Here is a 15,555-nt window from a genome sequence, read left to right as displayed (position 1 = left end):
CAGGGTGCTCCTTCAGGGTGTGTGTGTGTTCGTGCATGTTATCAAAGAGAGAAACCACAACACTACTTTGTTTCTCTCTCTCTCTCTCTCTCTCTCTCTCTCTCAATCTGTCTATCTGTCTTCTTAATCTGCAGGACTACTGACACGCCTCACTGCACATCACTAACCTCCCATTCCTCTTGTCCTGCATCAATGACTGCATCCCAAATGGCACTATATTCTCTATATAGAGCCCTGGTCAAAAGTAGTGCACGATGTAGGGAATAGAGTGCCATTTGGGATGTAGATAATGTCTCCCTAGGAAAGTGGCATCATGTCGCCAGTCCTAACCCTAACCCTTTTCAAATGGCTCCGGCAGCATGTGGTGAGACCAAGTCGACCGACCGGGGCTGGAATCTGGAATGTCTTTCTCCCCCCCTCACTCATTCGCTCTCTCTCTCTCCATCTCATTCATCCCTCATTCCCCCTAAACCTTCCTTCCTCTCCCTGCAATGTTCTCGTCTTCCCTCACTCATTCTCCTCCTTCCTCTGCCCCCATGCAGTGGCACATGAACACTTGAAAGAGCGGGGTCTGTTTGGGTTTCCCCCTCCCCCTCCTGGAGCCAGCCCTGCTGAGTACTACCACCTGATGACCAGCCATCGTAACCCCTACGGAGAGCTGCTGATGCAGGGGGGTGGGGCGGCAGCTGCACACCTGCCAGACTACATCACCCCCATGGAAGGTAAGTTGGACTGGGACCACAGAGGCCCACCCCTCTTTACCGTAAACCTGTTGTATGTTCACAACAGGTTGATACTGTCTGTGTGGGAAGGGGTGGAATGCATGGGAACACAGTCCCAAAAGTGGAAACATTTTTACGAGTATTTTTGAGCTAAATTCCTGGTGATTTACAGTGGGGAGTTCTCAGACTTCACCAGTTCCCAGACTTCCACCCTTGGAAGTGTGTGGGTATGAATTGTAACATTCATTTTAGGGGAAGGATTTTATTTGTGTCCCCTGCCCCTTCCTCTGTTGGTACCGGTGTGTACTCTAGGACTATAACATGGTGGCATTTTTATTGGAAAGTATGTAACTTTTAAAAGCAACCCTGAGATTGCAACAACCTCACCGTAGGAGAATGATGAAACCCAGATCAATGGACCTGTAGACAGCAGAACATTAAAAAAAAGGCTTTTTATACATTTTTCATTACAAACAACTTCAAAGGGCGGGCCAGAAGCCCTCAGGTACTGTAACCACAGTATAGGTCCAGTAATATTTTCCCTCTCTCAAGTCTGTGCCAGGACATTCCATAAACTACAGACCTGATTGTACCGAGATTACATTTTACTGGAGGAGGGGGACAGGGGGGAGGAGGGGTGAGGCAGAGGGCGCCTGGGCCAGAAGTCTGTTTAATGTAATGAACGCCCACTTTCATCCTCAACCTACCTCTGTCACCTTAAAAGGGTAGTGGTGTCTAAGGGGGAGACGGACTATTATACACAGGGATAGTGTTACCGTGCAGTGGCGTTACCCATTAGGCTATGGTGTGGTGTGAGGGAACACGACATCAAAGACCACCCGATACAGAAGCTTGGGTATCAGGCGAGTTGACTGTGTTCGTCATAACAGATGGGTTCAGATTAGGACAGCCACAGGTATTCACTTGCCTTTTACTGTGCTGCTGCGTGACATTTACAGGAATCCCGGCAGACGTTAAGGCAATGGGAGATACAGCCGGCCCTTATCCGTCCCCGTATGAGGCTCACGGCTACCGGTCTTCCTACAGCAGCTGCTGCCACTACTGCTTCCTCTGCCGATAAAACACGCAACTCGCCCCACCGATGTCGCCTCAAGCAGCTCACACTTCGCTCCAAACACTCCCGAGAAAGAGAGATCGGGCCCCTCTGCCCCAGGTGAAGGGTAGGGTTTGATTTGACACACGGACAGTGAGTTTTGCTACCCGTCCTGTACAAGTTCAATTATTGCTCTGACGCTAGTCGGTCTACCTGGGTCGCACAGTGAGAGAGTAAACATTGTCCTCCAGTCTCTGAGTTGTACAGCATCCAGCAGGCCCGGGGTTCTGAATGAGCTGTTGTGTTGCATTGTGTCTGGGCCAAGCTTCTGCTTGCTCAGGCTAGCCAGGGGCAGGCAGCCAAAGGCCTCAGCCTGCTGTGCGTATAAAAACTGTCATAACAACTCCCAAACAGTGAAATACACTGTGCAGGCCTCTCTGTATCACAGCTCCCAAGACAAAGGCGGGGTACTGAATGATGCGGTTGGCTTGTTAGGAGTGTAATATCTATGCTACACAGAGAAACAATGGACCTTAACTACCAAAAAAGTTGAAGCAAGACCACAGCCACTTTGGCTCATACAGCTTCTCCACCACTGAAATCATAGTGAAGTTAAACCCAGCACAGATAGATACATCCCTCTGTCTCTCATAGGGAAGTTAAACCCAGCACAGATAGATACATCCCTCTGTCTCTCATAGTGAAGTTAAACCCAGCACAGATAGATACATCCCTCTGTCTCTCATAGGGAAGTTAAACCCAGCACAGATCGATACATCCCTCTGTCTCTCATAGTGAAGTTAAACCCAGCACAGATAGATACATCCCTCTGTCTCTCATAGGGAAGTTAAACCCAGCACAGATAGATACATCCCTCTGTCTCTCACAGTGAAGTTAAACCCAGCACAGATAGATACATCCCTCTGTCTCTCATAGGGAAGTTAAACCCAGCACACATAGATACATCCCTCTGTCTCTCATAGTGAAGTTGAACCCAGCATAGATAGATACATCCCTCTGTCTCTCATAGGGAAGTTAAACCCAGCACAGATAGATACATCCCTCTGTCTCTCATAGGGAAGTTAAACCCAGCACAGATAGATACATCCCTCTGTCTCTCATAGGGAAGTTAAACCCAGCACAGATAGATACATCCCTCTGTCTCTCATAGGGAAGTTAAACCCAGCACAGATAGATACATCCCTCTGTCTCTCATAGGGAAGTTAAACCCAGCACAGATAGATACATCCCTCTGTCTCTCATAGGGAAGTTAAACCCAGCACAGATAGATACATCCCTCTGTCTCTCATAGGGAAGTTAAACCCAGCACAGATAGATACATCCCTCTGTCTCTCATAGTGAAGTTAAACCCAGCATAGATAGATACATCCCTCTGTCTCTCATAGGGAAGTTAAACCCAGCACAGATAGATACATCCCTCTGTCTCTCATAGGGAAGTTAAACCCAGCACAGATAGATACATCCCTCTGTCTCTCATAGGGAAGTTAAACCCAGCACAGATAGATACATCCCTCTGTCTCTCATAGGGAAGTTAAACCCAGCACAGATAGATACATCCCTCTATCTCTCATAGGGAAGTTAAACCAGATAGACACATCCCTCTGTCTCTCATAGTGAAGTTAAACCCAGCACAGATAGATACATCCCTCTGTCTCTCATAGGGAAGTTAAACCAGATAGACACATCCCTCTGTCTCTCATAGTGAAGTTAAACCCAGCACAGATAGATACATCCCTCTGTCTCTCATAGATAAGTTAAACCCAGCACAGATAGATACATCCCTCTGTCTCTCATAGTGAAGTTAAACCCAGCACAGATAGATACATCCCTCTGTCTCTCATAGTGAAGTTAAACCCAGCACAGATAGATACATCCCTCTGTCTCTCATAGGGAAGTTAAACCCAGCACAGATAAATACATCCCTCTGTCTCTCATAGTGAAGTTAAACCCAGCACAGATAGATACATCCCTCTGTCTCTCATAGTGAAGTTAAACCAGATAGATACATCCCTCTGTCTCTCATAGTGAAGTTAAACCAGATAGATACATCCCTCTGTCTCTCATAGTGAAGTTAAACCAGATAGACACATCCCTCTGTCTCTCATAGTGAAGTTAAACCAGATAGATACATCCCTCTGTCTCTCATAGTGAAGTTAAACCAGATAGATACATCCCTCTGTCTCTCATAGTGAAGTTAAACCAGATAGATACATCCCTCTGTCTCTCATAGTGAAGTTAAACCAGATAGATACATCCCTCTGTCTCTCATAGTGAAGTTAAACCAGATAGATACATCCCTCTGTCTCTCATAGTGAAGTTAAACCAGATAGACACATCCCTCTGTCTCTCATAGTGAAGTTAAACCAGATAGATACATCCCTCTGTCTCTCATAGTGAAGTTAAACCCAGCACAGATAGATACATCCCTCTGTCTCTCATAGGGAAGTTAAACCAGATAGACACATCCCTCTGTCTCTCATAGTGAAGTTAAACCCAGCACAGATAGATACATCCCTCTGTCTCTCATCCCAGCACAGATGTCTCTCATAGTGAAGTTAAACCAGATAGATACATCCCTCTGTCTCTCATAGTGAAGTTAAACCCAGCACAGATAGATACATCCCTCTGTCTCTCATAGGGAAGTTAAACCCAGCACAGATAAATACATCCCTCTGTCTCTCATAGTGAAGTTAAACCCAGCACAGATAGATACATCCCTCTGTCTCTCATAGTGAAGTTAAACCAGATAGATACATCCCTCTGTCTCTCATAGTGAAGTTAAACCAGATAGATACATCCCTCTGTCTCTCATAGTGAAGTTAAACCAGATAGACACATCCCTCTGTCTCTCATAGTGAAGTTAAACCAGATAGATACATCCCTCTGTCTCTCATAGTGAAGTTAAACCAGATAGATACATCCCTCTGTCTCTCATAGTGAAGTTAAACCAGATAGATACATCCCTCTGTCTCTCATAGTGAAGTTAAACCAGATAGATACATCCCTCTGTCTCTCATAGTGAAGTTAAACCAGATAGATACATCCCTCTGTCTCTCATAGTGAAGTTAAACCAGATAGATACATCCCTCTGTCTCTCATAGTGAAGTTAAACCAGATAGACACATCCCTCTGTCTCTCATAGTGAAGTTAAACCAGATAGATACATTCCTCTGTCTCTCATAGTGAAGTTAAACCAGATAGACACATCCCTCTGTCTCTCATAGTGAAGTTAAACCAGATAGATACATCCCTCTGTCTCTCATAGTGAAGTTAAACCAGATAGATACATCCCTCTGTCTCTCATAGTGAAGTTAAACCAGATAGATACATCCCTCTGTCTCTCATAGTGAAGTTAAACCAGATAGACACATCCCTCTGTCTCTCATAGTGAAGTTAAACCAGATAGACACATCCCTCTGTCTCTCATAGTGAAGTTAAACCAGATAGACACATCCCTCTGTCTCTCATAGTGAAGTTAAACCAGATAGACACATCCTTCTGTCTCTCATAGTGAACTCAGCCCAGGAAGCGTGGCCAGAGCAGTCTGTGAATGTGATAGCCAGCCTTACCTAGTGACATGGCCACTCAGCACTCAAGGCCAGCCCAGCCTCTGGAGGAGGAGGGGTCCACTCCACACACACAACCTAGCAGTTGGTCGTCCACACACACAGCCTAGCAGTCGGTCGGTTGCTGCCTGGTGCCTGGCTTGCTGACATAAATCACCGGGGGAAAAAGGAGGCGAGGCGCTGCGAGAGGAGGGGGGACAAGGAGAGGTGAGGTGAGCGCCAGCCCCGGCTTTCCATTACCTCATTTATCAGGGGAAGTGGCACATTAATAAACACATCTCCCCCGAGGTGAGCCGCTAACACAGATAAATAAGGCTGCCATTTCTGAATGGCTTGTCCCGGTCACTGAAACTATAGAGCCATTAATGCAATGTAAATACTAAGGGCTAAATTCACCTCAGCTTTTCTTTTAGGATGAACCTGAGTTAGTAACTAGTTAACTGCCGCTAAATTACAACACGTATTCTCCAACGCGAACCCCCTCCCCCGATCGTGTGCTCAATGTCTTTAACAGCTCATGTAAGAAATGTATTTATATTAATACTCACAGCAGAAATATCCCCTGAGAGACAGTGGTGGAATCCCTTTCAGGGCTGGGGTCAATTTGAATTTAAAAGTGATTTTAATCAAAAAAATCTAAATGGAATACTTTTTAAATAAATAGCTTCTACTCATCAGTTTATTCAGAAGTCATTGAAAATAGATGCTTATTTCAATTATTGTTGTTATTTAAGTTTACTTCCTGAATTGACCCCAGCCCTGGTCAATATGTCCCAGGACATTTCGGAAAGTCCCAAAGCACTAAAACTGAGCACATGTGTGTTACTTATGGGACTGTCTTGGAGAGAACATTTTGAAATGACAGTTAGCCATTAGCTTCTGCTAAGAATAATGGCTCAGGAAGCAAGAATGTTATTCTCTGTGGTGGTAGCCTGAGTTTAATCAGCCGAGGCACTGTTTGTGTAGAGCTGCTGGTGCAGTGCCTGGTGTTGGCAACACATGTTATTGAGCCATTATGGACGTCCGGTTGCAGTGTCTTTGGTTATTACCCCACAGGTCCTAATGGCACTGTTGCTCTGGACTGGCTCCACTAACACCACTGCTAATGTCTAGCACCTGTTGAGCCCTGAACAACTGGCTGACTGGCTCTCCTGCTGACATCACTGGCCCCCTAGAGCAACAGACTCCAGAAACACACCGGTTACATATCATAGGAAATTAGAGGATAACCAGCTTTATGAATTTCATCTGTGATTTGGTGTTTTAATTTTTTTTTTTACAAAATGCCATTACCCATACAGTTTAAGGCTTTTATTCTTAAAAAATGTTTAAACAGCTGGTTACAGTAAATGCCGTACCTGGCTGGTAGTAGATTATACATAGTGGCACTTTTTCATGAAGTAATTATTGGATAGTTATTACGTAATTATCATCCTACATTGTCATCCTACATTTTTCAAAGTAAGACCAGGTAGCTGTGACAAAATGTACATTATAAACCATGGACATACGAGCGATCAAAAACACTTTGCATACATTTCAGTTGAAATCAATTCTCTAAATTGGCCTCATTTACCAAAGTGAAGTACAGAATGTTTTCGATCGCAGTGAGATTTTTATCTGTTTAATTAAAGTACATTATTTAGGCTTAGATTTATTATCCTTTACACTGAATCTTAATGAGGTCACCGTGGCCTATGTGTGCATCCCAAATAGCGCCCTATTCCCCAACATAAGGTTCTGGTCAAAAGTGGTGCACTATGTAGAGAATAGGTTGCCATTTAGGATGCACACATTTTGAAAGACAACATAGCTAAGATCTTTTCAAACAGAATAGAAGCTGTTTGTTTTGCGCATTTTGCTTTATTTTAATTGTAGATCGTGCACATTGAAAATGTGTGTCACTAGGGCACATTAAAGAAAGTTGTTTGAGGATTGTTGTTTTAGCTTTCATCTCCATCCCGTATCCCTCCTCTGCTTTACTTCCTTCCCCTGCTATAATTCCAGCACCGGATAAGAGATGAGTTTATTTTACTGCAACAATATCTTCTGCCAGGCTCGGTTTCCATCACCTCAGACAAATTGTTTACTGTATTAGCTGGGAATCAATCTTGAGCACTTATTGATAGTGCTGCTCTATTTCCAGGGGGTTTGGGTGTCGGAGGGAGGCTGCGTTAGCATCCATCACCCAGTCCCAGGCTGAGCTAGAGGCTAGGCTGCGCTGGAGCGTTCCTCTAGGTCTGTCTCTCGCTCTGGAGCTCCAGAAATAGCACAGAGTTGGGCAGGGGATGATGGGATGGGGAAATGACACAATGATAGTGAGAAAGAAAGATTGACTCGATATAATTATTTTTGCCTGTATGAAATAAACACAAATATTTGAAAACATTCTTAATATCTCACAGTGGTAAAGTGGGTGCCCTCACTTAAGGAGAGAGAGAGACACTGGGTTTTTGACTTGGCTTGGAGTGAGTGGTAGTGGGGCTAGGAGTAGGGGCACAAAAGTTTGGACACACCTACTCATTCAAGGGTTTTTCTTTATATTTAGATTTATTGTGAAGACATCAAAACTATGAAATAACACATACGAAATCATGTAGCAACCAAATAAGTGTTAAACAAATGAGATTCTTCAAAGTAGCCACCCTTTGCCTTGATGACAGCTTTGCACACTCTTTGGCATTCTCTCAACCAGCTTCATGAGGTAGTCACCTGGAATGCATTTCAATTAACAGGTGTGTCTTGTTAAAAGTTAATTTGTGGAATTTATTTTCTTGTTAATGCGTTTAAGCCAATCAGTTGTGTTTTGACAAGGTAGGGGGGTAGGGGGGTTTACAGAAGATAACCCTATTTGGTAAAATACCAAGTCCATATTATGGAAAGAACAGCTCAAATAAGCAGAGAAACGACAGTCCATCATAACTTTAAGACATAAAGGCCAGTCAATAGGGAACATTTCAAGAACTTTGAAAGGTTCTTCAAGTGCAGTCGCAAAAACCATCAAGCGCTATGATGAAACTGGCTCTCATGAGGACCGCCACAGGAAAGGAAGACCCAGAGTTACCTCTGCTGCAGACGATAAGTTCATCAGAGTTACCAGCCACAGAAAATGCAGCCCCAAAAAATGCTTCACAGAGTTCAAGTAACAAACACATCTCAACAGCAAGTGTTCAGAGGAAACTGCGTGAATCAGGCCTTCATGGTCGATTTGCTGCAAAGAAACCACTTCTAAAGGACACCAATAAGAAGAGACTTGCTTGAGCCAAGAAACACGAGCAATGGACATTAGACCGGTGGAAATCTGTCCTTTGGTCTGATGATTCCAAATGTGAGATTTTTGGTTATAACCGCTGTGTCTTTGTGAGATGCAGAGTAGGTGAACGGATGATCTCCGCATGTGTGGTTCCCACCGTGAAGCGTGGGGGTGCTTTGCTGGTGACACTGTTGTGATTTATTTAGAATTCAAGGCACACTTAAGCAGCATGGCTACCACAGAATTCTGCAGCGATACGCTGTATCTGGTTGGGGTTAGTGGGATTATCATTTGTTTTTCAACAGGACAATGACCCAACACACCTCCAGGCTGTGTAAGGGCTATTTGACTAAGAAGGATAATGATGGAGTGCTGCATCAGATGACCTGGCCTCCACAATCACCCAACCTCAACCCAATTGAGATGGTTTGGGGTGAGTTGGACCGTAGAGTGAAGGAAAAGCAGCCAACAGGTGCTCAGCATATGTGGAAACTCCTTCAATACTGTTGGAAAAGCATTCCAGGTGAAGCTGGTTGAGATAATGCCAAGAGTGTGCAAAGCTCTCATCAAGGCAAAGGGTGACTACTCTGAGAATTGCAGTGCTAGAGGCGGGTTCGATCTCAGGCTGTGTCTCGACCACGAGACCCTTAAGGCCTAGTCCATAGGCCTATATATTTTGATCAAGTTTGTATCACTAAAGTGGCCAAATAACTTAAAATAAAGCACATGAATCCGCTTTACAACGGGTGTAGAGCCTAACTGGCATAGTTTCAATCAAATGTATTTTGATGAGTTTTTTAGTTACTACATGATTCCATGTGTTATTTCATAGTTTTGATGTCTTCACTATCATTCTACGATGTAGAAAATAGTAAAAAATAAAGAAAAACCCTTGAATGAGTTGATGTGTCCAAACTTTTGACTGGTATGGCAGGTGGTTAGTGGTTAGAGCATTGGACCAGTAACCGAAAGGTTGCTAGATCAAATCCCTGAGCTGACAAGGTAAAAATCTGTCGTTCTGCTGCTGAACAAGGCAGTTAACCCACTGTTCCTAGGCTGTCATTATAAATAAGAATTTGTTCTTAACTGACTTGCCTAGTTAAATAAAGGTAAAATAAAAAACAATAATACTGTATCTAATGCATATGTTACAGGTCCCAGTTTTGGGACTGGGTCAGCAGACAAAAGTTCCTGTAACACAGGATAAATGATGAAACAGGAGAACGTGGCTTCTCTTTCAAAGGTTCTCTCAATTATCTTATTCAACATTCTCTAAAGTGCAAATCGTATTTTTCTGTCTTTTCATTTATTTACATTTTTTGTTTTGTTTTCTTTAGAGTGTATTTATTCATTTGTCTCATAAATCCCTGACATATTTCATAAACATGTAAAAAATATTAAATTCTAATCCAATTCACATCCTAAAATTCCTTACGTTTATACCCCAAACACATTTACTCTTAACTGTAATTCACCTGTCTAGGTTATAATTATGTAGTTGACTGTTGCTGACTATAGCCCTATAGGAGACTCTAAAGACTCTAAAGCCTTTAAAGACTGGTATTATCAGGAATCAAGGTAAGATGCAGACATGTCGAATTGACAATGGTTTAATATTCCAACAGGGGCAGGCAATAGACAGGTCAAGGCAGGCAGGGGTCAGTACACCAGAGGTGGGGCAACGGTACCGGACAGACGACAGGCTCAGGGTAGGCAGAGGTCAACAATCCAGAAGTGGGGCAAAGGTACAGGATGGCAGGCAGGCTCAGGCAGAGTGGTCAGGCAGGCGGGCTCAGAGTCAGGACAGGCAGGAGTCAAAACCAGGAGGGCGAGAAAACGAGAGTCTGGGAAAAGCAAGAGCTGAGAACAAAAACGCTGGTTGACTTGATAAACAAGACGAACTGGCAACAAACAAATAGAGAACACAAGTATAAATACACAGAGGATAATGGAGAGGATGGGCGACACCTGGAGGGGGGTGGACAGGTGAAACAGATCAGGGTGTGACAGGTATAACTCCTTAGAAGTCACTTTATACCCATGCTCAAAACACATCCACCCAGTGTAAGAAGGGCTAATAGAAAGACAAGACTATTGCAACTGACATTAATGCTAATTTCCGAAAAATTACTGAACAAGCTAGCATAGTGCTAACCGAAGCTAGCAACCAACTGACCAGAGCTAGCTCTAAGCGAGCGGTAGTATCAACCCATCGCAATGGCGAAACCTTGGAGGACTGACAATTCAGTAAAAGCATTCTTCCCCAATACAAAGAAACAATAGATAAACACAAATGTGACCATACATTTTGTCTGCGTCACACATGTACTGTATGTATTCAGTATATGCAAACTACGACAATAAGTCTCTGCATACTTGAATCAGATGCAGCTATGCCAGGAGGAGAAGCCGAGAGAAGTTCAGAGGTTTTCAGACTAACGGTCTGTATGTGTCTGTGTGTTTTTCTTTTCCACAGCGTCACGGTTCCCCAGTCCCAGACTGACCCCCAGGCTGAACAGAAAGCGAGCCCTGTCCATCTCGCCTCTCTCAGACGCCAGCATCGACCTGCAGACCATGATCCGTACCTCGCCCAACTCTCTGGTGGCCTACATCAACAACTCACGCTCCAGCTCTGCAGCTAGCAGCTCCTACGGACACCTCTCTGTTGGAGGCATCAGGTACCCTAGCCAGCAACTAGTCAATATGTAGTAACGAATGATTGTTAATTAAAAACTATTAACTTAAGATGCTTGGATAGGCTTAACTGATATACTGGTCACGTGAATATAAACTCCATTTAAGTCAAATAAAGTAATACATGCCTCGGGAGTTGCGCAGTGGTCTGAGGCACTGCATTGCTAGAGGCGTCACTACAGACCTGGGTTTGATCTCAGGCTGGGTCCCGACCGGGAGACCCATAAGGCCTAGCCCCTAGGCCTATATATTTTGATCAAGTTTGTATCACAACTAAAGTGGCCAAATAACTTCATAAAAGGAAGCACATTAATCCGCTTTACAAGGGGCGTGGAGCCTAACTGGCATAGTTTCAAATTTGGGGAAGATCATTTTCACCATAAAAATGCACCTTTATGATAAAAGCATTACATGCATAATCACATTTGTGGTCCCTTTTGAGAATGGCGTTTTCCTGCTAGTGGAACATTCACGCTTATTGCTGTTCATTAGGCCTACTTATTACTCGTTAGGCTGACGAAAAGTAAATGTGGACAGTTCTTCCAATATCTTCAATATGCGCCTCGGAATTGGATAAGGACGTGCGCAGTTGTGTCCCCGATTTGTCTGTCTTCACTTGTAGCCTGTGAGAAAGACCTGATCACTTGACAGAGAGCAATGTGAGTGAGAGGTGCTTCAGCACGCAGCCGGGAGAAGGGAATGATAATTATTATATTCAGCCCAACGGCACAACGGCCACTTTGGGCGCAAAAGGAATGGATTTGTTAGGGGACATTGCGGCCACACAAAGGATATGCAGCCGGGAAATTTAAGGCATTATCAAGTTATTGTCAAATTGTGAATGAGAGACTGATGAAGTGTGTATATCCTGCATAAAAAACAAAGCAGAGTTCATGCCTTTCATGCAACTTTTTTCAAATCATCAATAGTTGTTTAATTGCTATATTGTAATTACTTTGCCATCATGGCCTATTTATTGCCTTACCTCTCTTATCCTACCTCATTTGCACATGCTGTAAATAGATTTTCTACTGTATTATTGATTGTATGTTTGTTTATTCCATGTGTAACTCTGTGTTGTTGTATGTGTCGAACTGCTTTGCTTTATCTTGGCCAGGTCGCAGTTGCAAATGAGAACTTGTTCTCAACTAGCCTACCTGGTTAAATAAAGGTGAAATAAATACATGAATAAAAGAGTTGCATCATGCAGCCTTAGAATGATTAAAAATGGAAACAAACACATTTGTATCACAACTAAAGTTACATTAATAACTCTAATTTAAGCATATAGGAGTACCTGTTTCTTTGTTAATGTCACGATCGTTGGATGAATAAATGGACCAAGGTACATCGAGTTCCACATGTTATGATCCCCAATCAGAGACAACGATAGACTCTGATTGGGAACCATACCAGGCCAACAAAGAAATAGAAAACATAGACTACCCACCCTAGTCACACCCTGACCTAACCAAAATAGAGAATAAAAAGGCTCTCTAAGGTCAGGGCGTGACAGTTGTTCACTCAACACAGAATAGCCACGTGCGCACTCCCTCAAATCGTTTGGAGAAAATATCCTTTCTATTTTATTCAGCTATGTTCAATTGTATTCTTCATAATGTCATGGAATTCTAAGCAAATATTGTCTGCTAAATGAACTAGTGTAGCCCACAGCCATATGGTATAGCCAGATCAGGGCCGAACATAAGTACAACTCAGATTATACTATTCTATTCTACTTTTTCTTCATATCAAGTTTCTTTAGACCTGTCTAAAATAAATAATGGATTTATTGTGATAGTGTAAGCTACATTTCGTGGATTTAACAGACATTTTTTTTAAATGTAGATGATCTAAAGGTCTGTATCAGTGGCTTGTAGACTATGCGTGGAAGCCAGGAGATGCTAAATGTGTTTATGTTAATTCATGTTCAGTTACAGTGAGACCGACGTGAGACTGGCTGACAGAACTTCATGGCTGCCACAGCCTTATTCTTGGCAGACATTGAGTTCAGGTGAAAAGTTGTGACTTACATTTGAGTCATTTTGCAAACTCTTGACTCACAGGAGCAATTAGTGTTATGTGCCTTACTCAAGGGCACATCGATATATTTTTCACCTGGTCAGCTCAGGGATTTGAACCAGTGACCTTTCAGTTACTGACCCAACACACTTAACCTCTAGGCTACCTGGGTTGCAAGTGGAATTTTGTGTCACAGTTGGAGATAAGAGACACATCTCTCATGTGTGTTAATGTCTTGTGTTCCAGTCCGTCCTTTACATTCCCCCATCACATCAACCCCATGGCCTACCAGCAGCTCCTGTCCCAGCAGAGAGGCCTGAGTGTGTTTGGCCACACCCCTCCTCTCATCCAGCCCCCACCCATCTTCTCCAGTCGCCAGTCTGCCCTGGGTCTCTCCTCTCTGCCCCCCGCCTCACACAACCACAACAATGGCTCACAGTCAAAGGTGAGACTGCTCTTCTTCTTTGGTAACGGTGGTATGCAAACCAGCTTTGATGTGCGAAGACTTTTCTCCTTGAGTTTGTTCATCTTCTTCCTGAACTGTGCCTACATTGTCTGGTACGAGGTAGATCTTCTCATTATCCATAACCGCCAAATGTGAGCCTTGCCCTGTGGCCTTCTGGTAGTGTGTGGGATGCTCAAATCAAACCAGCATGACATCTATAGCCGTACAATTTTCTTCTGTTTGTTTGCATTGTCAGTGAACTTGTTTTAAGATGATTTAAAACATAAATGCTGCTGTCTCCTTCCCTCATCCCATTGTATACATCCACTGTGGTTTGTGGTTCTCTCTGTGGTTCTTATCATACCATTCACTGAAATGCCCCTTTGTAAGGTAAACTCCATACCCATGAATAAGGGGATTGGGGACGTTAAACCCTCATTGTCCAAACACACACGATCCCAACCCCACGGTTCTGTTACAGACCACAGTAAACACAAGAGGGATACAAAGTCTTCCTCTGATTAGGAATACTTTGCTGTGGTTTAGTGCAATCCCAGAATCACAGTCTAGCATGACTATTAAAGCCAACGGACAGATACTGCCTGTGTCAGCTTATTGTGAAGCATTAACTGTGTAGGTGGTGGGGTGTGCCTACTCTCGTCTCCAAAGTTTCTCCAGGAGTCACCTGAGGTTTACACTGAAGCCCCAGGCAGTGGGCTCACTCTGTAGATGGATGGGATGTTTTCATACTGTACTCCACCCTCTCATCACAAAAACACTCAAAATTGTTTAGTCTCTGTGGTGGCTCACCTCTGATGTATGAATGTCTATTTGACCCGAGTCCTGTATTAACCCCTATCTTTTCTTCTATTTTATTCTCTTCCCTCCTCTCGTCTCCTCTCCTATTCTCTCCGCTCCTCCACTCCAGAACACATGTGGGGACTCGGCAGTGAGCAGTACAGTCAATCCCATGATCACCAAGAGGTCAAAGGTGAAGACAGAGGTGGAGTATCCGAGGCCGCTGTCCCCATGCTCTCCGGTAAGAATCGGATTAGGATATACTACTTTCTAAAACAGTTGTCATGATGAACCTTGTTGCCCTGTACAGTAAGTGAGACGTACGGGTTGATAGGATCTAAAGAGAATGATGTGTTGAGGGTAGAGGTCAACCGATTAATCGCAATGGCCGATTAATTAGGGACGATTTGTTTTCATAACAATCGGAAATCTGTATTTTTGGGCGCCGATTTCCGATTATTAAAAAAATATATATTTAACTAGGCAAGTCAGTTAAGAACACATTCTTATTTTCAATGACTGCCTAGGAACTGTGGGTTAACTGCCTTGTTCAGGGGCAGAACAGACAGATTTTCACCTTGTCAGCTCAGGGGTTCCAATCTTGCAACCGCACAGTTAACTAGTCCAACGCTCTAACCATTGCACTCCACGAGTAGCCTGCCTGTGACACGAATGCAGTAGAAGCCAAAGTAAATTGCTAGCTAGCATTAAACTTATCTTATAACAAACAATTAATCATAATCACTAGTTATAACTACTAATCCAGTTTAGCAGGCAATATTAACCAGGTGAAATTGTGTCATTTCTCTTGCGTTCATTGCACGCAGAGTCAGGGTATATGCAACAGTTTGGGCTGCCTGGCTAATTGCAAACTAATTTGCCAGAATTTTACATAATTATGACATACATTGAAGGTTGTGCAATGTAACAAGAATATTTAGACTTAGGGATGCTACCCGTTAGATAAAATACCGAACGGT

The 15,555-nt window shown here is 43.5% G+C and overlaps 1 protein-coding gene across 1 annotated transcript in view; it reads left to right on the top strand.

Annotated features, from left to right (window-relative positions):
* Positions 1-15,555, top strand: part of LOC139372534 (zinc finger protein GLI2-like) — a 78,754-nt gene that overhangs the window by 36,592 nt on the left and 26,607 nt on the right. Inside the window, exons 4-7 of the mRNA XM_071112272.1 lie at positions 543-722; positions 11,093-11,294; positions 13,579-13,777; positions 14,706-14,816. Coding sequence (XP_070968373.1) covers positions 543-722; positions 11,093-11,294; positions 13,579-13,777; positions 14,706-14,816 — 692 coding nt within the window. The remainder of the gene's footprint in view (positions 1-542; positions 723-11,092; positions 11,295-13,578; positions 13,778-14,705; positions 14,817-15,555) is intronic.

Source organism: Oncorhynchus clarkii, chromosome 18 (assembly GCF_045791955.1).
Source record: "Oncorhynchus clarkii lewisi isolate Uvic-CL-2024 chromosome 18, UVic_Ocla_1.0, whole genome shotgun sequence".
NCBI lineage: Eukaryota > Metazoa > Chordata > Actinopteri > Salmoniformes > Salmonidae > Oncorhynchus > Oncorhynchus clarkii.
Note: the sequence above shows the minus strand (reverse complement) of the source record. Positions and strands in the feature narration are given on the sequence as shown.